Source organism: Palaemon carinicauda, chromosome 24 (genome assembly GCF_036898095.1).
Source record: "Palaemon carinicauda isolate YSFRI2023 chromosome 24, ASM3689809v2, whole genome shotgun sequence".
Lineage (NCBI taxonomy): Eukaryota > Metazoa > Arthropoda > Malacostraca > Decapoda > Palaemonidae > Palaemon > Palaemon carinicauda.
This window is the reverse complement of record NC_090748.1, coordinates 98,594,727-98,622,369: the sequence shown is the minus strand read 5'-3', so window position 1 is coordinate 98,622,369 and position 27,643 is coordinate 98,594,727. Positions and strand designations below refer to the sequence as shown.

Here is a 27,643-nt window from a genome sequence, read left to right as displayed (position 1 = left end):
TGGTACAATGGCTATGACACTACCTAAGACTAGAGAACAATGGTTTGATTTTGGAGTGTCCTCCCAGAAGAGCTGCTTACCATAGTTAAAGAGTCTCTAACCCAAGACAGTGGAAGACCATGGTACAGAGGCTATGGCACTACCCAAGACTAGAGAACAATGGTTTGATTTTGGAGTGTCCTCCTCCTAGAAGAGCTGCTTACCATAGTTATAGAGTCTCTAACCCAAGACAGTGGAAGACCATGGTACAGAGGCTATGGCACTACCCAAGACTAGAGAACAATGGTTTGATTTTGGAGTGTCCTTCTCCTAGAAGAGCTGCTTACCATAGCTAAAGAGTCTCTTCTATCCTTAGTAAGAGGAAAGCGGCCCTTTAACAATTACAGTGCAGTAGTAAGCCTCGTAATGGATTTATAAAGAGAATAATTACGTAAAGTATTAAAAAGAAGCTCGTACGATTAATAATTTTAATGATATTCTTGCATAGGATTTATTTTGTTGATGATCATACTTGGGTAGAGTGATTTTCATTTGTAGGCCTATGTCACTAGACAGAGGTTATAGTTATGGAATTATTTCTATTGATATCACTGCTTCCCTCTTCTTTTTATTTTATTCAAACTATTTTATTTGACCCTCAAGTAACTCACACTTCAAATTTTTCCTTATTTCCTTTCCTCACTGGGCTATTTCCCCTGTTGGGGCCCTTGGACTTATAGCGTCCTTCTTTTCCAACTAGGGTTGTTGCTTAGCAAATAATAATAATAATAATAATAATAATAATAATAATAATAATAAATTTACTTCCGGCCCTCATGACTCTTTCCATTGCAGTTCAAGCAAAGATGGTGGCCGACAATGCAACTTCCCCAGCAGGCGTTTCTACTTCGTCACCAGGAGCCCAGACGGCTACAAGCCCCTCGACCGTCAGTAACAGTCCAACCACTCCAGGCGCTCTGAAGAATGGGATAGGCATGGCGTGGTCAGTTTCGGGCAGTGGACAAAAGCCATCTGCGAGTACAAGCAATAGCAGCTGTGTTCTGCCAATGACAATAAATACAGTTACCATGGGCAATGTTCTTGATTTTCTCTTCACGGCCGCCCAGCTACATCGGGTCGCTGCGGCTACAACAGAAAAGGTAAAGAAAAATCAGTGCCGGTTTAGTATGTGGCCTACCTTTTTTATTCTGGTTTAGTGTGTGGCCTACCTGGCTTGTTACGTTAGGTTAGGTAAGATTAGGTTAGGTTAGGTTAGGTCACATCCTAAAACAGATAGAATTTCGTAAGCCATATTCGAAAGGTAGGCCACATACTAAACAGGCACCGAAAAAAAAACATAAACTAAGATATAATGAGATTAGTTCACCAAAAGATTTAGTAGGCCCAGGCCTACATGGCTAAGGACTACGAAGCGTGAGGTAGATGATGAATGGAGAAGTGTTGATTTTAAAAGCTCATGATAGGGACAATTGGCGAAATCTAACAGAGAGGCCCTTTGCGTCAATAGACGTAAGAGGAGATGATGTAAACTAAGATATAATGAGATTAGTTCACCAAAAGAGTTGGAAGACCCAGGCCTACATGGCTGAGGACTATGAAGCGTGAAGTAGGTGATAATGAATGGAGAAGTGATGATTTTAAAAGCTCAAGACTGGTGAAATCTAACAGAGGCTCTTTGCGTCAATAGTCGTAAGAGGAGATGATGATGATTTTGTTTGTGTACTTTCATCTTAATCTTGAGGCTCTATCTGAAGTCTGTCAATGTTACTGATCTTAAGGTATTTTATATTATTTATTCATTACTCCTCATATATGGTTTATATGTTTCCTTATACCCTTTCCTCCCTGGGGTATTTTTTTCACTGGTGGGGCCCTTGGGCTTTTAGCATCCTGCTTTTCCAACTAGGATTAACTACATCTCACTAGAAATGTTTAACTAGTTTTGCTGCTCCTTATACCGAGTAACAGATGAAAATTCGAACGTTATATATAGCCTACAACAACAAAAACAACCGTCTCTAGTCTACTGCAGGACAAAAGCCCCAGACATGTTCTTAGTCATGACTGGGATTTGGCCATTTTCATCACCGCGCTGGCCCAGCGGATTGGTGATGGTGGGAAACTTTAGTATGATCGCTCACAGCAAACCCACCTAGTATGGGTTTTCCCGACTATAGTACTGTTGATCGTGGCGATACACAAACCCTTTCATCACGTTAGGGTATCCACATTCAGAAAGGGAAATATATATATATATATATATATATATATATATATATATATATATATATATATATATATATATATATATAGTATATATATATATATATATGTATATATATATATATATATATATATATATATATATATATATATATATATATATATATATATATACAGTATATATATATATATATATATATATATATATATATATATATATATATATATATATATATATATTATATATATATTCTAATAACTATCTAAAGTTGAAACTTGTCTGACATCTAATTCTTAAGCATTTCCTAACCCCAATATCCCTTCTTCTCATACTGGAAACTTAGAAAAGTGTAAGTCAGACAGTCACTCAGAGTCTCTAAGCAACTCAGCCAGACAGGACAAGGGTGGAACCGGCCGGTCAGTGTGTTTGTTATTCAAGAACTACCTAATAAAAAGCCCTTTTTAATGAGAATGATGCCATTTAACACAATGTTACTTAGTAGTGAAGGTGTATGAAGCTGCAGTGGATCGTCAGTGATAACAGTGATCCTTGATAACAAAAGTGGATTTGTTTTATTGACGAAAATCGAAAAACAAACGAGGGCTGGCCGGTGGAAATAGGGTGGAGGGAGGAACTGTTGTTTATGGCGCTCGGGATGCACGGCTGTGAGCGGAATCACTTCGATGCTGTTTGCTTTGTTTATTCATAGTAAGTTCTTTATTCGTGTTTTAGATAGATACTCAAATACACATTAGCCACAGTGACAACAGTTTCCTATATTTTGGTTGATACAATGGAGTTTAATGAAAGATTTTGTTGAAAGCATGCGTACGCCATAGCAAGCAGTTTTATTTTGCTCATAACTTCACTGCGTACATTTACTTCGATGTATTTTCTTCAAAATCTATTATATTTGTGTCATAAACAATGGAGTTTAATATTTTGGTTGATACAATGGAGTTTAATGAAATATTTTGTTGAAAACATGCCTACGCCATAGCAAGCAGTTTTATTTTGCTCATAACTTCACTGCGTACATTTACTTCGATGTATTTTCTTCAAAATCTATTATATTTGTGTCATAAACAACATGACCACCAATACCACCAACTTTCTTTGAAATTGGTTCCTCAGTTTTTGCGTAATGTTCACAAACGAAAAAATAAACTAAGAAATGTTTGCCATTTACTAAACATTGCTATTATTTTCAAAGTACTCCTGCATACTTGTACTTAAATGTGCTTTATCTAAATTGTTACAGATTCATCCTTGGGTCATACCCAACAAGACTACCAAATTTGATCAAAATTGGCACAGTAGTTTTTGTGTAAAGTTCCTCACAGACAGACAGACGGGTGAATATATAACCTCGAAATCTTCTATTTTATTGAGGGCAATAATTATCCACTATGGTTTCATTCACGTTAAGTATAGAAATGGTTCTCAGTGGTGTGAAATAAACAAAAAGAAAAGTTATTTACGCTGTATCTCGACAAGTAAAGTAAAGGTTAAAGTCGATGATGTATCAAGTTCGAAGATTTATGGTGGTGTAAGAAGTTTTCCATTTGAAATTCGCGACGAAGTTGCTTTTAATGAGTAATAAAGGAGTTACTCTTATTTTAAGTAAATATGGCGTGGTCTTTATTGAGACAAAAGTGCATTATTATTATTATTATTATTATTATTATTATTATTATTATTATTATTATTATTATTATTATTGTGGTAGGAGACCCTCTTTTAGGCAGGTTGAGTTAAAAGTAATGGCTGCATCGGCCATTAGAGAAGAGAAAAATAGAAAAATTGGATAAGAAAATAAACTCTGCCGATGCAGCCATTATTATTATTATTATTATTATTATTATTATTATTATTATTATTATTATTATTATTATTATTAGCTAAGCTACAACCCTACCGTGGGTTTCACAAACAGTGCAAGCAGGTTTTTGGCCAATAACTCCGCAACGAACACTCGTGTCCCCTCCCCAACTTAGAGAGAGAGAGAGAGAGAGAGAGAGAGAGAGAGAGAGAGAGAGAGAGAGAGAGAGAGAGAGAGAGAGAGAGAGAGAGAGAGAGTATCGTGAATCACAAATATCTATCCCTCAACTTTCTTCCCCTCCCCTCCCCAACTTAGAGAGAGAGAGAGAGAGAGAGAGAGAGAGAGAGAGAGAGAGAGAGAGAGAGAGAGAGAGAGAGAGAGAGAGAGAATCTTTTCAAATAAATCAGTTATTAGTCTTCAAGATTCATGTTTTGCTTTTCATAACTGCTTTCCTGTTTCCACTTGTCGTTGATCCCTTCCTTCTTAGAAGAAAGAAGTCTTCAAAACCAGAGTCGTTGATCCCTTCCTTCTTAGAAGAAAGAAGTCTTCAAAACAAGAATCTTGAAGACTTCTTTCTCTCCATGAAGAAGAAGAAGTCTTCAAAACAAGAATCTTGAAGATTCTTGTTTTGCTTTTCATGACTGCCTTCCTGATTCCACTTGTCGTTGATCCCTTTCTTCTTTCATTCTGATTATACTCACTGACCATAGTTGTTTTGGCTAATTTTTCATGGCCGGATGCAAGAAGAAAGGGATCAACGACAAGTGGAATCAGGAAGGCAGTCATGAAAAGCCAAACAAGAATCTTGAAGACTTTTTCTTTCTCTCCATGAGGAAGAAGAAGTCTTCAAGATTTTGGTTTTGAAGACTTCTTCATTCTCTCCATGAGGATGAAGAAGTCTTCAAAACATGAATCTTGAAGACTTCTTCCTCATGGAGAGAAAGAGAAGTCTTCAAGATTCTTGTTTGGCTTTTCATGACTGCCTTTCTGATTCCATCCTTCATGTTTTTTTTAAAAATAAGCTAGATACAGGAACTCTCTATTGTTGGCTGGGAGGGGCTCCCCCCTTCCTGCTAGCCCGGAGGGGTGGGGCTTCCCCCTTCCCGCTGGCAGGGCGGGGCTCCCCCCTTCCCGCTGGCAGGGTGGGGCTCCCCCCTTCCCGCTAGCAGGGCGGGGCTCTCCCCTTCCCGCTGGCAGGTCGGAGCTCCCCCCCTTGCCGCTGGCAGGGTGGGGCTCCCCCCTTCCCGCTGGCAGGGAGGGGCTCCCCCCTTCCCGCTGGCAGGGCGGGGCTCCCCCCTTCCCGCTGGCAGGGCATGGCTCCCCCCTTCCTGTTGGGAAGGTAGGGCTCCCTGTTAAAAAAATCTAAAAAATATTGTTAAATATATATATATATATATATATATATATATATATATATATATATATATATATATATATATATATATATATATATATATATAAATATTATATTTACACAGATATTTATGCATATACATATATCTACATACATAGTTGTCGTAAAATTTGGAGTATTGGCAGTAGCCTACTAGACACAGATCCCGATATAGCAGGGATAAATTGACTCTCAAGGGGCATATGACAAGCAATAATCTAAAAAAAAAAAAAAAAAGATAATCTTGATGCTGGTATTTTCAGCACAGTTTGAGAGCTCTACGAGTGTTGGTTCATCATGTCGTTTTCTCCGGTAGTATGATGGAAACTCTTAAACTGGACTTTAGAATCTTCTCAGGAATGGGTTCAGTCATACTAGTGACTAATTTCAGGCCACCATCTTTACAGTATCCAAATTCTTCCATGTAGATTCCAACTGTGCTTTGAACTGATCCAATTCCATAAACATCGACAACAGCTGATCAAAGTTTTCTCGGTCGCCAAGAAACTATTCCTTCAGGTTGATCCTTAACCACATCACTAATACTGATTACTGAAACACTTTCAACCATGTATATTCCAGGACTGTTTCCAATTCAAAATAAAAAGCATAGGACTCATAATTACCTAGTTTGTATGGGAAAGTAGTTAATTGTTTAGATTTGAAGAGATGGCGGAGTGTCATACATAGTAGGATATGCGTTTTCATCTTCCACTGTCCATATGTTGCAGCTTTACACATATCTTGACTAACTAATAGTACTAATATTTATTCTTGATCTAATGGGTCTCTCTTACCACACATTAGTGTAAATACAGATTGTAGAACATAAGCAGGAATTTCCTATAGTGGATAATTAATGTCACTAGATTTGGTGGGCCATAGAAGTGTCTTGGTTTCTTTGAAGGCATTGAGTAATTGAGTGTAAAGCTCAAGTCTAACTTCTTTGATCCAGTCACCATTCCACAAATCATAAGCAGAAAGAACAATTTTTTTTTTTGATTCCAAATATTTACAAAATATCAGTGTGTCTTTATATGGGGGTGATCAGAAGTCGATGCTGTCTTTCAGGTCAGAACAGTGTTCAATCTTCAACCTGAGATTGACTAGTTATTTCACAAGCTTTTTCATTATTGTTATTGTTGCATAGATTCTCATTATACACATTTCTAAATGACAAAGTTTTAGAACCCGATCTTTGTGAATAACTTCTCTTTTTATAAAATCGTAGATGCGAAAATGCTTTCTCTATACATCTTATCTTGTCTGATGTTTCCTCAGTTTTTGTGATGGTGTAACACTCTCACTAAAAACTGCTTGGGTCGGCACCATTAAATTAGGTTTCCCTTGCGAAAAGATCTACTCCTCTTATTTTACATTGTAAATCTTCATCATTTAGTTAAATTTCCTTTTCTTCAATGTTTTCATACGCATCTGAGTGGAACTTCTGCAAGCTATGTATGTTACCAGAGTCATTTACCTTGTCACCTTTACAAAATATACAGTATTTACCAAATATCACTTTTTAACATCTCTTTTTGGCTACTTGTTCACTTACATTCAAGTATTTGTTTTTATGGTTAACAATGTGCGGCAACCAATTCAAAAACACTCACGTCGGCAACTTTCTATATAAACAAGTAAATAAACAAATGAACAATTAATTAATTAAGAAAAATAATTAATCTTAGCTTCGAACTACATTTGAGCAAATACCTTTACATTTCCTAAAAAAAAATAAAGGCACTTTATCTTTTACAATAAGTTTGGAATTTGTCAGGAGAAAAAAATCATCATTTGCTAATTTAGATTAATCTGTTTGAAACGAATAGAAAAGTTTTGGTATCTATTTTGATATAACGTAAACTTTGGCTAAAGAAAAAGTGTATGTTACAAGTACGTATTTATAATGCAATATGTAATTACAGATTAGTTATTTTTTCCTGAGAGGACTTCGTTTGCAAAGAGAAATATGTTAAAATCAAGATTTTTTTTTCGGTTTGTCTGTGTTCATTTTATATTACTTTAGAAATACATATTATACTACTAAAATGTTTACTTTTTACATTCTTGATATATTGCAATAGTCCCTGCAAAATTTCTTGAAAGTCTGAATATGTTTGTGACCGGCTGAAATTCTCCCACCATCGCCAATCCACAGTTGGCCAGTGTAGAGATGAAAACTAGCTAAACACCAGACATGAATTGTTGTCTAAGGCCTTTGTCTTGCCGTGGACTAGAAACGGCCACTTGAACAGATTTACCATTGAATTACAACAGGTTCTGTCTCAGTGTATAAATTTCTCATATATCTAGCTTCAAGCAGGTGGCCATCTTGTAAATAGGACTGGAATATCCCTGACCCATTCTAGATTAATCACTAGATATACCATTGATTTGGAACAGGTTCTCTATGGCTGTTGATAAATTTCTCAAATTTCCAGGTGCAAGCAGGTGGCCATCTTGTAAATAGTACTGGAATATCACTGACCCATTCTAGATTAATCCCTAGATATACCATTGATTTGGAACAGGTTCTCTATGACTGTTGATTAATTTCTCAAATTTCCAGGTGCAAGCAGGTGGCCATCTTGTAAATAGTGCTGGAATATCACTGACCCATTCTAGATTAATCACTAGATATACCATTGATTTGGAACAGGTTCTCTATGACTGTTGATTAATTTCTCAAATTTCCAGGTGCAAGCAGGTGGCCATCTTGTAAATAGGACTGGAATATCCCTGACCCATTCTAGATTAATCACTAGATATACCATTGATTTGGAACAGGTTCTCTATGGCTGTTGATAAATTTCTCAAATTTCCAGGTGCAAGCAGGTGGCCATCTTGTAAATAGTACTGGAATATCACTGACCCATTCTAGATTAATCCCTAGATATACCATTGATTTGGAACAGGTTCTCTATGACTGTTGATTAATTTCTCAAATTTCCAGGTGCAAGCAGGTGGCCATCTTGTAAATAGTGCTGGAATATCACTGACCCATTCTAGATTAATCACTAGATATACCATTGATTTGGAACAGGTTCTCTATGACTGTTGATTAATTTCTCAAATTTCCAGGTGCAAGCAGGTGGCCATCTTGTAAATAGCACTGGAATATCACTGACCCATTCTAGATTAATCACTAGATATACCATTGATTTGGAACAGGTTCTGTATGGCTGTTGGTAAATTTCTCAAATTTCCAGGTGCAAGCAGGTGGCCATCTTGTAAATAGTGCTGGAGTATCACTGACCCATTCTAGATTAATCACTAGATATACCATTGATTTGGAACAGGTTCTCTATGGCTGTTGATAAATTTCTCAAATTTCCAGGTGCAAGCAGGTGGCCATCTTGTAAATAGTGCTGGAATATCACTGACCCATTCTAGATTAATCACTAGATATACCATTGATTTGGAACAGGTTCTCTATGACTGTTGATACATTTCTCAAATTTCCAGGTGCAAGCAGGTGGCCATCTTGTAAATAGTGCTGGAATATCACTGACCCATTCTAGATTAATCACTAGATATACCATTGATTTGGAACAGGTTCTCTATGACTGTTGATAAATTTCTCAAATTTCCAGGTACAAGCAGGTGGCCATCTTGTAAATAGTGCTGGAATATCACTGACCCATTCTAGATTAATCACTAGATATACCATTGATTTGGAACAGGTTCTCTATGACTGTTGATAAATTTCTCAAATTTCCAGGTACAAGCAGGTGGCCATCTTGTAAATGGCACTGGAAGTTCAGATTCTGAATCTCAAGGGGGGAGAACGCCTGCTTCGGGAGCACCTTCCGCAAACACAGCTGCTGCAGCAGCAGCAGCTGCTATGCTTCCTTCAGCCTCACAAACCTGGGCAAAATTACTTGCTAATAATGCTGCAGCTGCACAAGAACAAACTTTGGCCCTTTTGCAAATGGCTCTACAGGTAGGTTTGTGGACTATGCAGTGTAAAATAAGTCAGTATAATTTTTGTCTAAAGTTTTTCTTTTGTATAGATATTTTTCCTGTATTTCAGCTAGCTAATATTCTCTTTATCTATCAACTGGTAGAACACATAAACAACCGTACTGACCTGTTTTCCCACTTATGCAATTAAAATCCTCTCTAGTTGCTTTTCTTAATTGACAATCAGAGAAAATCTACCACCCAAAGATAACTTGGTTCAAGTATTGACCTTGGTTTATCATCGTACCAAAAAACACTACATGCAAAAATAAAGCCGGATATAAAATACAATTAGTCTCTTCACAGCCTATTGTGGGATGTGGGACAGTAAATAAAAATAAAAATGAAATAAAATAGAATAATATACAACTAGCAGTCCTTCTGATTGGTAAAGGACCCCCTGCAAAGGCGCCAGGGTTTTCTCAAAATTGTTGCTAAGTCTGGAGGTGCTAAAACACTCCTGCCTAAATTATCAGTGGAGACCTTTAGGGTATCCACAACAAGATATGTCTGGCTATCCCCCAAAAACTTCTAGGGGACCACTGATCATACATTCCTAAACATATTAGGATGCAGTCAATGTTATTTATCATTACTATATCACCCAGTCTTAAAGAACTTGGTAAGTATCTTGGATTGTTTTCAACGAGAGTAGTTGAAAATCTTTAAGGATCAGTCCCCTCAACATTTTTTTGCTGAATGGTCCTAATCTATTAATGCAATACCCCCTGTCAATTGTGAGTCAGTCCCTGTGCTTTAATGTATATCATCAGCAAGGAATTAAAATGCACTGATGTTAGGGATGAGGACAGCAACTTTCCACTGTTTTACTGTTTTAATTCCTTGAATCGGATGACGTTGAAGTTTTCATACGCCATGTGGTACTGTTTTAAGCCAGCAGTTCACAATCTCTTCTAAACCAAGCCATGAATTGCCTAAAGCATCGCTGAGATTACCAGCCTATCAATATAGTAATAACTTCTATGCAAATAACTTCTTCAAGATGTATTTCACCCCTAGGGAGATGGAAACCAAGACCCCCAGTAGGACATATCTTCCTTAAAGTGAATGGGCAATCTATGTGCATGTATTCAATGCTCACTGTAGGATGTAAGTACTAAAAATGGCCTAACTTCTAGGACTCCTGTGAGACCAAAGTGGACCTAGTGGGCCTTTAGCAGTATGAAGGAATGTAGAACATCAAGTTTTCCACTACTGTGTCACCACAGCTCCCAGTCACTCCACTCAGTTGTCAACCATCAGTTCAAGCACACACATGACACCTATGGTCAGAGATTCAATAGCATGTGTCCATTCACTATCATATTTTGAAGCAGTCCTTGAAAGCTCCTAACATAATTTTCAGTCAGAACAAATATGAATTCCAAAGACTCAGTTTGGTATTATATATCATTCTACACCCAAAAGATCTACATGCAAAGTTTGATTCTAAATTCATATTCTTTAGGCTTGTAAGTGAATATTATACCATTGCATCCACAAATTATACTGTAGAGTCTGTTCTTGTATAAAAATAAAAAAATATTCTTAAACATATATGGGCATTTTTTTTTCAAAAAGTTATAGACACGCTGTCACAATAGAAGTTCTCTTTATTGTGAATTGGAGGAGTTATTTTCACCATAAATGCAAGTCCTCAGTCAACAGTGGTGCAGCCCCAGAACAGCCCAAGTAGTATAAGCCTCATTTTATGAATCATGGTGTTATCGGGGATTTCAGATAAAGCAGAGATGAAATTCTGCCATATCTCTATAATATTGAGGTCTCTCTCACAACTGAAATACAGAAATTGGGAAAATTTCTCTTGAAGAAGGAAATAATCTGCTGTTTTCATATTTCCCAACATCATTGGCATTAATGGTGCTGTCAGAACACTGATGAAGACAAGATAAGCTTCATCTTCGTGTCCAAATACCTTGCTAATACTTTTTCATTCCATTCAATGTCTTTTCACTTTATCAAAAATAATTTCATCTATCATTCGACTGCAGAAAATCATGTGTATTACTACTGTAGCTACTGCATACCCCTGTCTGTTTGTGATACTCAGACAACTGACACCCATGTCGATATGTATAAATATTTTGTCTTTCAGCACCAATTTTCAAATGGATGTCTATTCGTTTGTTTTACATCCCATATCTTGAATCTCCACTTGGTCCTACACCCCATATCTTGAACATCCATTTATTTCTACACCTCATATCTTGAACATCCATTTATTTCTACACCCCATATCTTGAACATTCATTTATTCCTACACCCCATATCTTGAATCTCCATTTATTTCTACAACCCATATCTTGAACATTCATTTATTCCTACACCCCATATCTTGAATCTCCATTTATTTCTACACCCCATATCTTGAACATCCATTTATTTCTACAACCCATATCTTGAACATCCATTTATTTCTACACCCAATATCTTTAACATCCATTTATTTCTACACCCCATATCTTGAACATCCATTTATTTCTACACCCCATATCTTGAGCATTCATTTATTCCTACACCCCATATCTTGAACATCCATTTGGTCCTACACTACACCCCATATCTTGAACATCCATTTGTTTCTACACCCCCATATCTTAAAAGACATTATAATTACATGTTCTATATCCTTATCCAATTCAAATTTATGAATCACTCAAATTGCAACTCAGCATCTTGTGTTTTGAAATTTCTGTGCGAGGTAGAAGATTTTTGGCCTTACATTTAATTAGTGTGTTTTGGTATTTTGTCTGGTAGATTTTTAAAAGAAAAAGACTACTTATTGTTTTGAGAATTTAGAAACTCAGATAGTCACTATGTTAATATTATATCAAGGGTATCTACCAAATATCCATGACAATCACTTTATACTTCTAATCATCATTTTCACATCAGGAATATTGAAAATGATTTTCATGTACTCTCTTTTTAATAATAAACAGGATGGTCTTCTGGATTCCATATTGCCTTACATGGTTTCATCCTTGAATATTAGCCACAACACTTCTCTTACTCCAACCCTGTCCCTCACTTCTGGATCCACCACGAATACCTTAACTGGAGGTAATGGAAGTGCCGCAGCGGGAGGTGGGAGATCGCGAACTCCAACACCTACGAACAAGGGACCTAATTCCAACAAGATTTCAGTTGTGTCATCCCCCAGCATTCCAAAGTTAGCCTCTTAAATGGATTCTTGCGTGTTAGAGGTTAAATGATGCCATACTGTTGATACTTTTGTAGTGAATTTAACTCTCTTAAGGATGAAATATTACTTTCCTACCATACTGTTGATACTTTTGTAGTGAATTTAACTCTCTCAAGGATGAAATATTACTTTCCTACCATACTGTTGATACTTTTGTAGTGAATTTAACTCTCTCAAGGATGAAATATTACTTTCCTACCATACTGTTGATACTTTTGTAGTGAATTTAACTCTCTCAAGGATGAAATATTACTTTCCTACCATACTGTTGATACTTTTGTAGTGAATTTAACTCTCTCAGGGATGAAATATTACTTTCCTACCATACTGTTGATACTTTTGTAGTGAATTTAACTCTCTTAAGGATGAAATATTACTTTCCTACCATACTGTTGATACTTTTGTAGTGAATTTAACTCTCTCAAGGATGAAATATTACTTTCCTACCATACTGTTGATACTTTTGTAGTGAATTTAACTCTCTCAAGGATGAAATATTACTTTCCTACCATACTATTGATACTTTTGTAGTGAATTTAACTCTCTTAAGGATGAAATATTACTTTCCTACCATACTGTTGATACTTTTGTAGTGAATTAACTCTCTTAAGGATGAAATATTACTTTCTTACCTGAGAATGCAAAGAACATCATGGTTTAGTGCCAGTGATCTACAATGTAAGAATTTTGCACACAAATGGCATGTCGTCATCTTTAAATTTTTCATTCAAAAGAGCATATTAAGAATATTCACTGTTATCTATCAATACAATGATGCTCAATAAAGTAATGCAAGAATGGATCTTATCATAAGTAGATTTAACTCTTATCTGAATGACTGAGTAAAGTTTTAACATTTGTGGTTAGAGACAGTATAGACCTAATGTATGGAACATACAATACTACAGTACAAAAGCAAATCTGATTCACCCCCGCTTAATCTAATGCAGAATTAACCATTATTTTATTCTTCCTTTAAGGTCTCCAACTAGGGAAGTTTTAACAAAAGAAGCTACAAAGAGATCACCGACACCAACGCCGGCACAAACAACCGTCACACCATCTACAAATTCCTCCGCTAGTCAGCATGCTCCTCCTCCGCCACCTCCCACCAGCTCAAACTTTAATACAACTGGAAACCAAAGTGCGTCCAGTGTGGCAACAGTAAATAGCCCTTCTTTGCTTTCTTCTGCCAATCATAGCAATGCCCTCCCCTCATCTTATATGCCCTCTTCAACACCACCTCGACCAAGTAAAGAGGATCTGCGGGCAACTCCACCTGTTTCTCTCCCATTAAGGGGTATGCCAGACAAAAGGCAAGTACAAAACAGTTACAGTATTTCTTAAGGAGTTCTAGAAGATAGCGTAAATTATTGAATAGGCTCTGAAATGCTTTCAGAGACTTTTTTTTTTTTTTGTTGGCTGTACCCTTAAACTTTTGTCAGCAAAGTTCTAGCTCATTAAAAGACTTTTTTTTATTTGGTTGGCTGTACCCTTAAACTTTTGTCAGCAAAAGCTCTAGCTCATTAAAGGCATTTTTTTCGCGGGGGGGGGGGGGGGCTGTATCCTTAAACTTTCATCAGCAAAGGTTCTAGCTCATTAAAACAGTTCTTTCCTTCAACACACACAACGAATAGTCTGGCCTATTCTTTACACATTCTCCTCTTTCCTCTTACACCAGACAACACTTAAAATAGCTGAAAAAAATCAGCTTCACTCAAGGGGTAAAAAAGTACCATCAGAACGAGATAATCAGCTCTGAAACAATTAGAGACATTTCGGAAGATAGTATCAATAGTATATAATTTTTTTTTTCAAGAATTAGGAAACTGAAAATGCAATATGATCTTTAAACGATGATGAAATTTTTGTAAGCATAAAATCTTCTATTAGGTAGTAAACACTTTGAAGGTAAATTAATATTAGGTAGTAAACACTTAGAAGATAGATTAATATTAGGTGGTAAACACTTAGAAGGTAAATTGAATTGACATATTTGATGTTGCTTAGTCTCTATTGAAAAATATTGAATATCCTTATAACCAAAGGAAACAGTAATGTACATGATTAGGGATAACTTCATCTGAATTCTGAAAAATAAAAACTTATTACTGAAATCATAGCAGACAGGAAAGACTTCTAAAGCCCTGTCCAGACGATTGAGCATGCCCGACAGGCAAGCAGTGATACCAGGCCACAATAGGTAGTCAGAAGCGGGAAAACTAAAGGCAGGTATCTGGCAACACTGTATGATGCCAGATCCCTGTCTGTGTTTTTTCCGCTTCTGACGTCATTAACCCTCATTCTTCCTAACTATTGTGGTCTGGTATCACTGTTTGCCCGTCGGGCATGCTCGATCGTGTGGACAGGGCTTTTTATTCTTATCTGGAATCATTAAAACAAAAGGTTTTTTCTTACAGCCCAGGAATTATTATTCACGTGTGTGACGAAGCCAGAGGTTTACGCCAAGATTTCACATGTCCCAGAGATCTCCTTATCCACCACATTGGCTATTTTGCTGATGTCACTGCTGGTGAGTAGACACAGGTGCATGGGAAAACTGCCAATTGCTAGATATTGATGTTTTAATTTATGCTGTCACTTTTATATGACAGACAATTTTACAATGTTGGTCTGACTTAAGCCCTGTCCACACGATCGAGCATGCCCAACAGGCTAGCAATGATACCAGGCCACAATAGTTAGTGAAAATGAGTGTTGATGACATCAGAAGCGGGAAAACTAAAGGCAGGGATCTGGCAACACTGTATGATGCCAGATCCCTGTCTGTGGTTTTCCCGCTTCTGACGTCATTAACCCTCATTCTTACTAACTATTGTGGTCTGGTATCACTGTTTGCCCGTAGGGCTTGCTCGATCGTGTGGACTGGGCTTTAAATAAGAAAAGGCAGAGGGTATCTCGTGTTATCAAAATTTTTTAAATAAGATTTTTTGAGGTTTTCTTAATCATTTAAGCAAAATATCCTTGAATAGTTGAATTAATAAAATAATTAAAATGTTTAGTCATAAATACGTTTAAGTAAAAGTTCAAATAATCCAATGAATAAGATTTAGGTTTTCTTAATCATTTAAGCAAATTATCCTTGAATATCTAAATAAATAAAATAATTAAGATATTCAGTCATAAATACGTTTAAGCAAAAGTTCAAATAATCCAATGAATACAATTTTTTTTTTAGGTTTTCTTAATCATTTAAGCAAATTATCCTTGAATAGATGAATAAATAAAATAATTAAAATGTTCAATCATAAATACATTTAAGCAAAAGTTCAAATAAACCAAAATTCTTCCTTTAAAATTTTCAGGTCAACGCCTTGAAGATGTGGATATATCGGTTCACTGTGACGTGAGCATCTTCGAATGGCTGTTGAGATGGGTAAAACAAGGCATGACTGAAGATCACCATGCACCATCCTTAGGTGAATGATTACTAGATGTTTTGATACCAATTTAAAGATGGTGTAGCTCAGATTACTATAGATAATGATGTCTTTAAATGCTTCAAAGCCATACTCTTGGATGCTGACTCTGTAACCTGTGGAAATATTCGCATACTAATTGTTGATATATACCCTTGACTTTAATTTTGAAAGTGTGTGATATATACGTATTCTGGCCATTCCTTACACTAAGCAAACTTTATTCAGTTTTTATTATCTGTCAGAACCTATGTCTCTATCGTTTAGGCAGAGCCAAACACTTTATCATTTGTCAGAACCCAAAACTTTATCAAATTCCAGAACCCAAACTTATAATTTGTCAAGTACCTTGTCTTTATCATTTGTCAGAACCCAAATCTTGATCATTTGCCAGAACTCTAAATAATCATTTGTCAGAACACAAAACTATCATTTGTCAGAGCTCAAGAGTTTATCATTTGTCAGAACCCAAAACTTTATCATATGCCAGAACCCAAAATTATAATTTGTCAGGGGCCTTGTCTTTATCATTTGTCATAACCCAAAACTTTATCATTTGCCAAAACCCTAAATTATCATTTGCCAGAACCGAAAACTATCATTTATCAGAGCTCAAGACTTTATCATTTGTCAGAACCCATAACTTTATCATTTGCCAGAACCCTAAATTATCATTTGTCAGAACCCAAGACTTTCATTTGCCAGAGCTCAAGACTTTATCATTTGGCAGAACCCAAAACTTTATCATTTGCCAAAACCCTAAATTATCATTTGTCAAAACCCAAACTGTCATTTATCAGAGCTCAAGACTTTATCATTTGTCAGAACCCAAAACTTTATCATTTGCCAGAACCCTAAATTATCATTTGTCAGAACCCAAAACTATCATTTATCAGAGCTCAAGACTTTATCATTTGTCAGAACCCGAAACTTTATCATATGCCAGAACACAAAATTATAATTTGTCAGGGGCCTTGTCTTTATCATTTGTCATAACCCAAAACTTTATCATTTGCCAAAACCCTAAATTATCATTTGTCAACCCAAAACTATCATTTATCAGAGCTCAAGACTTTATCATTTGTCAGAACCCAAGACTTTATCATATGCCAGAACCCTAAATTATCATTTGTCAGAACCCAAGACTTTCATTTGACAGAGCTCAAGACTTTATCATTTGGCAGAACCCAAAACTTTATCTTTTGCCAGAACCCCAAATTATCATTTGTCAGAACCCAAGACTTTCATTTGCCAGAGCTCAAGACTTTATCATTTGTCAGAACCCAAAAATTATCATTTGCCAGAACCCTAAATTATCATTTGTCAGAACCCAAAACTATCATTTATCAGAGCTCAAGACTTTATCATTTGCCAGAACCCAAAACTTTTTCATTTTCCAACACCCTAAATTATCATTTGTCAGAACCCAAAACTATCATTTATCAGAGCTCAAGACTTTATCATTTGTCAGAACCCAAAACTTTATCATATGCCAGAACCCAAAATTATAATTTGTCAGGGGCCTTGTCTTTATCATTTGTCATAACCCAAAACTTTATCATTTGCCAAAACCCTAAATTATCATTTGTCAGAACCGAAAACTATCATTTATCAGAGCTCAAGACTTTACCATTTGGCAAAACCCAAAACTTTATCATTTGCCAAAACCCTAAATTATCATTTGTCAGAACCCAAGACTTTCATTTGCCAGAGCTCAAGACTTTATCATTTGGCAGAACCCAAAACTTTATCATTTACCAGAACCCTAAATTATCATTTGTCAGAACCCAAGACTTTTATTTGCCAGAGGTCAAGACTTTATCATTTGTCAGAACCCAAAACTTTTTCATTTTCCAACACCCTAAATTATCATTTGTCAGAACCCAAAACTATCATTTATCAGAGCTCAAGACTTTATCATTTGTCAGAACCCAAGACTTTCATTTGCCAGAGCTCAAGACTTTATCATTTGGCAGAACCCAAAACTTTTTCATTTTCCAACACCCTAAATTATCATTTGTCAGAACCGAAAACTATCATTTATCAGAGCTCAAGACTTTACCATTTGGCAAAACCCAAAACTTTATCATTTGCCAAAACCCTAAATTATCATTTGTCAGAACCCAAGACTTTCATTTGCCAGAGCTCAAGACTTTATCATTTGGCAGAACCCAAAACTTTATCTTTTGCCAGAACCCTAAATTATCATTTGTCAGAACCCAAAACTATCATTTATCAGAGCTCAAGACTTTATCATTTGTCAGAACCCAAAACTTTATCATATGCCAGAACCCAAAATTATAATTTGTCAGGGGCCTTGTCTTTATCATTTGTCATAACCCAAAACTTTATCATTTGCCAAAACCCTAAATTATCATTTGTCAGAACCGAAAACTATCATTTATCAGAGCTCAAGACTTTACCATTTGGCAAAACCCAAAACTTTATCATTTGCCAGAACCCTAAATTATCATTTGTCAGAACCCAAGACTTTATCTTTTGCCAGAACCCTAAATTATCATTTGTCAGAACCCAAAACTTTATCTTTTGCCAGAACCCTAAATTATCATTTGTCAGAACCCAAGACTTTCATTTGCCAGAGCTCAAGACTTTATCATTTGGCAGAACCCAAAACTTTTTCATTTTCCAACACCCTAAATTATCATTTGTCAGAACCCAAAACTATCCTTTATCAGAACTCAAGACTTTATCATTTGGCAGAACCCAAGACTTTATCTTTTGCCAGAACCCTAAATTATCATTTGTCAGAACCCAAAACTTTATCTTTTGCCAGAACCCTAAATTATCATTTGTCAGAACCCAAGACTTTCATTTGCCAGAGCTCAAGACTTTATCATTTGGCAGAACCCAAAACTTTTTCATTTTCCAACACCCTAAATTATCATTTGTCAGAACCCAAAACTATCATTTATCAGAACTCAAGACTTTATCATTTGGCAGAACCCAAGACTTTATCTTTTGCCAGAACCCTAAATTATCATTTGTCAGAACCCAAAACTTTATCTTTTGCCAGAACCCTAAATTATCATTTGTCAGAACCCAAGACTTTCATTTGCCAGAGCTCAAGACTTTATCATTTGGCAGAACCCAAAACTTTTTCATTTTCCAACACCCTAAATTATCATTTGTCAGAACCCAAAACTATCATTTATCAGAACTCAAGACTTTATCATTTGGCAGAACCCAAGACTTTATCTTTTGCCAGAACCCTAAATTATCATTTGTCAGAACCCAAAACTTTATCTTTTGCCAGAACCCTAAATTATCATTTGTCAGAACCCAAGACTTTCATTTGCCAGAGCTCAAGACTTTATCATTTGGCAGAACCCAAAACTTTATCATTTGCCAAAACCCTAAATTATCATTTGTCAGAACCGAAAACTATCATTTATCAGAGCTCAAGACTTTATCATTTGTCAGAACCCAAGACTTTCATTTGCCAGAGCTCAAGACTTTATCATTTGGCAGAACCCAAGACTTTCATTTGCCAGAGCTCAAGACTTTATCATTTGTCAGAACCCAAGACTGCAGTCTCCATCCTGATATCAGCAGACTTCCTAAAGATGACGCCTTTGGTCGAAGAGGTTCTTCAGTATGTTCATGATAACATTAACCTCATTCTCGAAGCTCAGGTGAACCTCAATTGCTTATCTGATACTATACTCACGAGGTAAGGAAAGTGTACAAAGAGCTATTATTATTATTATTATTATTATTATTATTATTATTATTATTATTATTATTATTATTATAGTTGTTGGGATAAGTAATGGTAGTAGTTTAGCCTGCCCAATAGATTATTATTATTATTATTATTATTATTATTATTATTATTATTATTATTATTATTATTACTTGCTAAGCTACAACCCTAGTTGGAAAAGCAGGATGCTATAAGCCCAGGGGCTACAGCAGGGAAAATAGCCTAGTGAGGAAAGGAACAAGGAAAACTAAGATATTTAAGAACAGTAACAAGATTAAAATAGATACTTCCTATATAAACAGTGAAAACTATAACAAAAACAAGAGGAAGAGAAATAAGATAGAATAGTGTGCCTGAGTGTACCCTCCTGTTCCGCTTAGGGGCTCCGTGAATATGATTGAGCTGTATATTTCTTATAATTAGAAGAGTGTTAGACACAAAAAAAAATCCATTTACTTAGTTTTACGAATTACCGTAATTTTGATATGAAACTATGTGATTGGCATAATTCAACCTCTCTCAGATATCAAATCTCAGAATACGTGTTATCTTCTTCTTCTTCCGAACTTGGACATTTAGGCTATCTCGCTTATTCACACACTGGGAGTTGGAGAACCTACGCGACCGCAGAGATAGAATCCAGAATAAACTGTACGCCAGGTTTTTGCAGACTCTGTGTGATAACACTCCAGCTCCACTTAGGGGCATCTTTAGAACAGCTTCTACTCTTTACAGGTAAGTTGTTCATTGTATACCTGTGTCAATTGGTGTAACTTTGTGATTCGGATTCATTAGGACGCAGTGAGCTAGACTTATTTAATTGTTGAAGGTTGTTACCACTCTGGTGCTTTTTTTCTTGAATTTCTTCCAAAATTACATTTTAACAAGTCCTGTCAATACCGTTCTCTCTCTCTCTCTCTCTCTCTCTCTCTCTCTCTCTCTCTCTCTCTCTCTCTCTCTCTCTCTCTCTCTCTCTCTCTCTCTCGTTGAAATTTGACAGATGATCCAAGGATATCTTAAAGGTCAAGATTAATCTTCAAACATGACAATGAATTAGGTCAAATGTTGAGTTTTGAGTTTTTTTTTTTTTTTTTTTTTTTTTTTTTTTTTTTTTTTTTTAGCTCAGACTAGTCATTCATTAATAGACCAAGGGTAAAAATAACTTATATGATGTACCATTTAAGTCTGATCTCATACTCTATTTATAAGTGGATTTGACACTCCTACAGGTGCACTGACTGTGGACAGCTGGTGAGCAGAGCAGTTGAGAGGTTTATAACTTGTGTTCCTTCCAACACCATCGTCACCACCTCTGGTCAAGTATTCTATACGCATTCCAGGTAACGCAGAACAGTATTGACAACTGGTGAAAATACCCAGTGAATTTTTCCATTTGTTAAGATAATACCAATATTGTAATTGATTCAACCATCTGATTTATGACAAGTTTTTTTTTTTTTTATTTTTTTTTTGTAACCAAAACTGTGCTGAAAAAAATTTCATGGGTTGCGTTAAGAATTTTTAATGCAATATTGACTTGAAGAATATATATATATATATATATATATATATATATATATATATATATATATATATATATATATATATATATATATATATATACATACTGTATATATATTTATATATATATGAATAAATATATGTATATACATATATATATACATACTGTATATATATTTATATATATATGAATAAATATATGTATATACATACATATATATATATATATATATATATATATATATATATATATATATATATATATGTATATATAAACACCTGTATAGCAGGATATATATACACACACAGTCATACCCCAGTTTACGTGTAACTCGGAACTTGGGAAAATCTCTGTATATGTGTGAGTGTGAGATTGTATCATTTGAATAATGACATGCATAATACCACTTCACATTTATTCGTCAACAAATTTATACAGTTTTTCAATTGTAAATCACTTGAAACCTCAAGGTTATTTTATCTTGATTTAAATGAAAGCTATTATTTTGCACAGAGATGGTACCTGGAGTTTAACAGAGCACGTTCGCCAGCTCAAGACCGACCTTAAAACTTGGAGGCTTGTTTACTGGAGGTTGTGGGGACAAGTAAGATTCTATCGTAAAGCTTAGCAAAGTCTTGCTGTTTTGTAAGTAATCAACCTACTCTGACTTAAAACGAACACTAGTTTTGATTCTATACAACTAATAACCATAATGGCTTTCTTCTCCATCTAACCATCCTAGGTTCACTTCTTACCATGTTCAACATGTGGATCGGTCTTCCCTGCCAGTGAGCTAAAACTTTGCCGTCATCATCGCCTGGATGCTTCTTCTTCTTGTGATTTGGATGTCCTGCTGTCCACAGACTCCTTTCCCTGCTGTGGAGCCCGAGCCCTCAGATTCTCTCCGCTACCAGTTAGAAATGTAAGGTCTTTAACTTGTGTTAATTCTTTATAACAGTAATGCTGCTTATAGGTGTGGAGCAACCCCATTATTGATAAACTGTTTGAGTTTATATAAAATTTAAATAAACATTGACAGTAGTTAGGAAGTTTTTCTTTATTGCATTTTCATTTACACTCAGGGATGCCAGGTAACTGACCACACAGTCCAGCTAACTCAGAGTGAAGAAGAAACCTGGGGACCCATTCCATTAATATATGATGATCTCCTCACATTTCAAATACTTGTTTGCATTGAGCCCCCTCCTGCAATGCCTGTCGAACAAAAGGTCTGTATACGTAATGTATAGTGATTCTAGGTTGATGATCTTGCATTTCAGGTTTTCATACCCATCTTTGTTGAAACAGAATAATCTTTTTCATTTTCATTTCTCTTATATGTTGTTTTCTTCAACTTGTCTATTACTTTATATCCTAAAAAAATTAAACTAAATCTGCTATAAAAATTACCATAGATGATCACTGTAAATTACGAACTTGAGTTTCCATCTATGCAATATTCACTTCAGGCTGCATCTTTATTAGATTTCTTCAAGTGACTCGTGTAAAGAGGTCATAATGATTCTTTTGACTTTTTCTTTTTCTTCTTTGCCTCTTTACCCACTTTTATGCGGGGTCGATGTTTCTGACCAGCTTTCTCCATCTACCTCCGTCCCACACTTCATCACCGGTTAATCCCTTTGATCGAAGGTCATCCTTGATACAGTCCATCCACCTTCGCTTTGGTCTCCCTCTCCTTCTCGTTCCCTGCACCTCTATTTCCATCACCCCCCTCCCAATATACTGTTCATCTCTTCTCATGATATGACCATACCACCTCAGTCTACTTTCTTGGATCTTATCTGATAGTTTTCTAACTCCTGTGGTACCCCTAATTACTTCATTCTTTTGACTACCATTTTTTTTATTTATCAAGTCGAAGCATTTTCAACGCAAGTTGGTCTCGAGTATTTTTTTTTTAACTTTTGTCATTCTATTTGACCATCAGTAAATTCAGATATTAGTGTACTGTGGCTGCTAGGCTGTTCTTTTTATCAAATACAATACTGCATATACTGACTGTCATTGAGAAACCAAAAGGTGCCACTGCCATTTTAGATTTTTTTTTAACGGATGAAGCTTGTTCTTAAAATTCTTCCGTATGAATTGCATAAACAGCTTTCTGTATTTTCCCATGGCTTTGTAGCACTGCTTGAGACCCTCAGTGATTCAAGTCATGTTTGATAAACTTCACAAAATACCACCCACGTTTAGATATCTATATTTGCTAAGATCACCCTCCCAATTATATTGAAATGAGTGTTAGTGGTATGAATGCTAAATTTTATGCAATGATTCATAATTTTAGGCCATTGCTTCAAACAGCACACAAGCCGTTCAATATAAAGTACCTCCTATACAAAACTAAACTAATCTTATGTCCTTCAGTAGCCCAGGCTAAATGGCTGTGAATGTATTCATAAATGGATACTAATACCGACATAAACTGCACAAATGTTATATTTTCTCCTGGTAGAATAGTATTTCCAGTATGGGTGTACAAAAAGAAATGCATTGCAGCTTTACAGCAATGTTAACCTCTATCACTGTAATGTTCCTGTTTCCTGATACTGAGGATCCTTACCTGATAGTCATATATTAAGATAAAGGTTGAACAAATGAACATATCATCAATTGTTACACTTGCTTTTCTGAGACGAGTGACCACTGTATTCAATTGAATGGTCTGTAACTGAAGCAAATACCAGTATGATATCTTCAGGGTTGTAAATTAAAAGTGTTTCTTTTACAATATCATGAATCAGTTTATATCTATCTTTTTCTTTAATATAGTGTACAGTACAGTAATTCAAGTATGGGTGGGGTATAATAACTTCTATTTGGAGAAGGAAAAGAAATATTGATACTTTACTTTACCACCTAGTTTCTACTGTCATCCTTGATGTACTACCCATGTACTTGTGTGAAGCTATTCCAGAAGGGGAATGAGGAATGAAAGTTATAATTTCTGGAAATCAAGACATAAATGATGAATGGAAACAGCAAATAGATATTCAACCATTAATAATGCACCTATCCACACTACTGAACTGTGATTTTTTCTTGTTCCCAATGTGAAAAATCGTCTGGGAGATAACCAGGAAACTTTACAGGATCATCACTCATGTGGGATACATTCATCACAATCACACTTCGAGGCATCCATGAATGAGTAGAGTAATGTGAAAACCGTTGGAGTTATTGTACAGTACTTTAAATGAAAAAAAAATGGAATTTTCCAGAAGAATCTGAGCTAAAGAATGTTTAGTTTTTGTGGTCAAATTCCCAAATCTCAGGACATTACCTGACACATACAGTATGTAATTTAATTAACATTCAGGACTCAACTTCCAAAGTTTAGGTTATCATTTCATGCTCTAATATATAATCTGTACCTATTGATTCCGTAGAATGTCTTATGGACTGGAGTGCCTCTTGTTCCACCAAGCAAAGGTGAAAGAAGCCTTCTTGATCGATCGTGGCAAGCACACTTTTTGTATGGTGAGATTTTTTTAACATCTTTGGTGAGGTCTGTTAGCTTGCACCTTTTGTGTGTGCACATCTGATCAAATCATTTTTCATTTGTTTCTGTTATGTAGCCTTTACAGTGATTATATATTTCTTTTATAAGAAATGTTTGAACATTAGCTGATTCAATTAGCATAACTGGTTCTTTTATTTAGCTCATTCAGCATTGATTTCCTCAGGAGAACGTGATGGGTTAAGCATTAATCGCCAAGGAGCAAGCGAAACTAGTACCGCAACTGCGACAGTAGCTGCTTCTGTAAGTAGCGTTGGTACAGGAACAAGTAGTGAAAGCTCATCAGATGAAGAAGAAGGTGGAGGCCGTCCTGGACTTTCTTCAAGAATGCGAGCAAATTTGATGAAACGAGCAAATCGAGCTAGAAGGACGCTGGCCTGCGAGTGAGTACAGATGTCTGATAAACAGTGTACTGCATGAGAATTACTTGCGAAAGGTACCCTTTTAAGCGCCATGCTGAATAATGACTATAATTTTCTTTTTGCTTTGTAATTTGTGTGTTCTCAGTTCCTCGTAAAACATTGGTAACAGGGTAATGGCTGAACCAAGCTGGAGATGGGATGCTGGTCGATCAACACGCCATAACCAAGACGCGCAGAGAGACAGGGAAGGGCGACTTTTGCGAGACCTAACCTCTTGGCTTACCCTCACTGCTCCAGAGACTGGCCATCACAAAGGACACAAAGGCAAACCTGACCGCCGAAGGGAAGCAGCCAGTGGACCGGATGCTGGCTGTTACTATAGATTAGAAGCTGAGTTTAGAGAACGCCATGGTGGTCATTCGCATGGTCATACTCATAGTGGGGGAGGGGGTGGAACCTTTAGAGCAAAGGTTCAAGCCATTTCTAGGATCAAGATGAGGTTGAGACACAGAGCGGCCTTCTCAGCATCTCGTTAAAGTTTTGTTCATGTCCTTGATTTTACTAGTTTGTTTAGCCTCTTTCAAATGACATAATTGAAAAGTAGTTATAGGCTGTGAAGTAATCTGATCTTAGCCGAGACTATCTAGTGACTGAAACAAGTCTTGCTAATCTTTTTTTTTCTCTTGCTCAATGTTGTTATAGATGATAAACTAGGAAGGATTGAAGTAAAAAAGTAAGAGTAGGCCTACAGCAATTTTTTTTCTACAAAAATTTCGTACCTCCACAATTGGTACCTTGCACATATTTTTTTTTGCAAAACCTAGTTCTGTTACATTATCTGAGAATACATCAGTTTTAAAAGCTCTTCCATAGATTCAGGACATGTAAGAAAACGTTAATCCTTTCCATTGGTATGAATCTTGTTGTCATTGTGTAACTTCCTGATTATTGTTTACAATCTAAGAAAAATGAATTGTCGAATATGCTGAACTACAGTAACACTTCTGCTACTGTAGCCTACTATTCTACTCTATGTAAGCATTCTGGTGAGTAGTCAAAGTTATCAACCAATTTTACTGTGTTGGACAAGCGCTAAATGTGAGGTTTTATGAACAAGCAATATTCTAAAAGAGAAATTGTGTAACATCTAAACATAGATTGATTGATTTAGAGTTTTCAGGCATCATCTAAACATAGATGATGATAAGAGACGCCTTATGATATTGACGGATATAAAATTTTATGGCTAGTTTCTGATGTACATTATTTTGCTTACATATACTTATAATCTTGCTTGTAAATACATTACACTGTGACAAAAAGCTTGATAGAATATTATCAGATGGAGATTATTCTTTCAAATGCATGAAAAGAAGCCATTGTGTGGGCTGGTAAGACAGACAAGACTTTTCTGCACATTGGACTTGGTGCAGTGTTCTGAAGAGGTGCTCATGTATTTTTAACCCTTATACCCCCAGGCTATTTGGAAATTTCCAACCCTTAACCCCAAGAGGGTTATTTTTTTCCCAGCACATTTTACAGTATATATTTTTTTTAAATTGGTCTAACAGCCTTAATTTTTGTCATAGAGAGGTCAGGTTGGTCTCATTCTCTTGGAAAATGCCTGAATTTTTTTCAAAAAATTATCAAAAATATGAAATAAACAATGTTTATAGCATTTTTTTTGCAAGGACGTACTGGTACGTCCATGGGGGTAAAGGGATGGCTTTTGTGAAACGTACCAGTACGTCCTTTGTGGGAGGGTTAATTGCCGTAATGATTATATATCAATGAAAACAGGTGCTATATGAACTTTCTATCACTATTATTATCATTATTGCTATTACTAGCTAAGCTACAACTCTAGTTGTAAAAGGAGAATGCTATAAGCCCAGAGGCTGCAACAGGGAAAATAGCCGAGTGAGGAAAGGAAAAAAGGGAAATGGAATATTTTAAGAAGAGTAACAATAAAATAGATATTTCCTTTATAAACTATAAAAACTTTAACAAAACAAGACGAAGAGAAATAAGACAGAATAGTGTGCTCGAGTGTACCCTCAAGCAAGAGAACTCTAACCCAAGACAGTGGAAGGCCATGGTACAGAGGGTATGGCACTCAGAGAGTGAGAATATTTCACTTAATTTCTAATGCTGTTGAAGAGTACATGGTAAAATGGATGTCACAATGCACAATAAAATGTTTTGAAGCTTGGGTTTAGTTTCTAATTGAATTATATACTTTGGTCAAAGTGAGAAAGAAATGAAAAACTGAAATTTCTTTCATAGAATTAGTGAACTTGATCGACAAATGTATAAGCTAGTCTCAAAACAGGGTATGATAGTTTTCAGACTTTCTCTAGAGTATTTAGTCTCCTTGCAGATAGGCCTATAAGCATTTACTAATTTTCTGTTAGATTATTCTA

General features: G+C 35.9%; 1 protein-coding gene across 2 annotated transcripts; it reads left to right on the top strand.

The window, feature by feature from the left end:
• Nucleotides 1-837: 837 nt before the first annotated feature.
• Nucleotides 838-25,954, top strand: LOC137617915 (SANT and BTB domain regulator of class switch recombination). 2 transcript variants are annotated; one of them, XM_068347858.1, is made up of 15 exons: nucleotides 838-1,139; nucleotides 9,164-9,385; nucleotides 12,369-12,598; nucleotides 13,612-13,947; nucleotides 15,052-15,164; nucleotides 15,958-16,071; nucleotides 19,609-19,762; nucleotides 20,375-20,530; nucleotides 21,025-21,135; nucleotides 21,831-21,921; nucleotides 22,060-22,239; nucleotides 22,400-22,546; nucleotides 24,728-24,818; nucleotides 25,025-25,241; nucleotides 25,390-25,954. In XM_068347858.1, exons 1-15 carry the CDS (start codon nucleotides 846-848, stop codon nucleotides 25,754-25,756), a joined length of 2,823 nt encoding a protein of 940 aa, XP_068203959.1. In that variant the 5' UTR covers nucleotides 838-845; the 3' UTR covers nucleotides 25,757-25,954. The 2 variants fall into 2 exon arrangements, with proteins under 2 accessions (XP_068203959.1, XP_068203961.1); XM_068347860.1 differs by lacking the exon at nucleotides 838-1,139 and adding an exon at nucleotides 2,636-2,932.
• The last annotated feature ends 1,689 nt before the right edge of the window (nucleotides 25,955-27,643 follow it).

What these genes read in the sequence shown, in the direction of transcription:
- LOC137617915 (XM_068347858.1), top strand. Translation starts at nt 846, where the DNA reads ATGGTGGCCGACAATGCAACTTCCCCAGCAGGCGTTTCTACTTCGTCA. An exon ending in TTTTGCAAATGGCTCTACAG is followed by an intron (nt 9,386 to 12,368) that starts GTAGGTTTGTGG and finishes AATAATAAACAG; the next exon opens with GATGGTCTTCTGGATTCCAT. An exon ending in CAATGCCTGTCGAACAAAAG is followed by an intron (nt 22,547 to 24,727) that starts GTCTGTATACGT and finishes TTGATTCCGTAG; the next exon opens with AATGTCTTATGGACTGGAGT.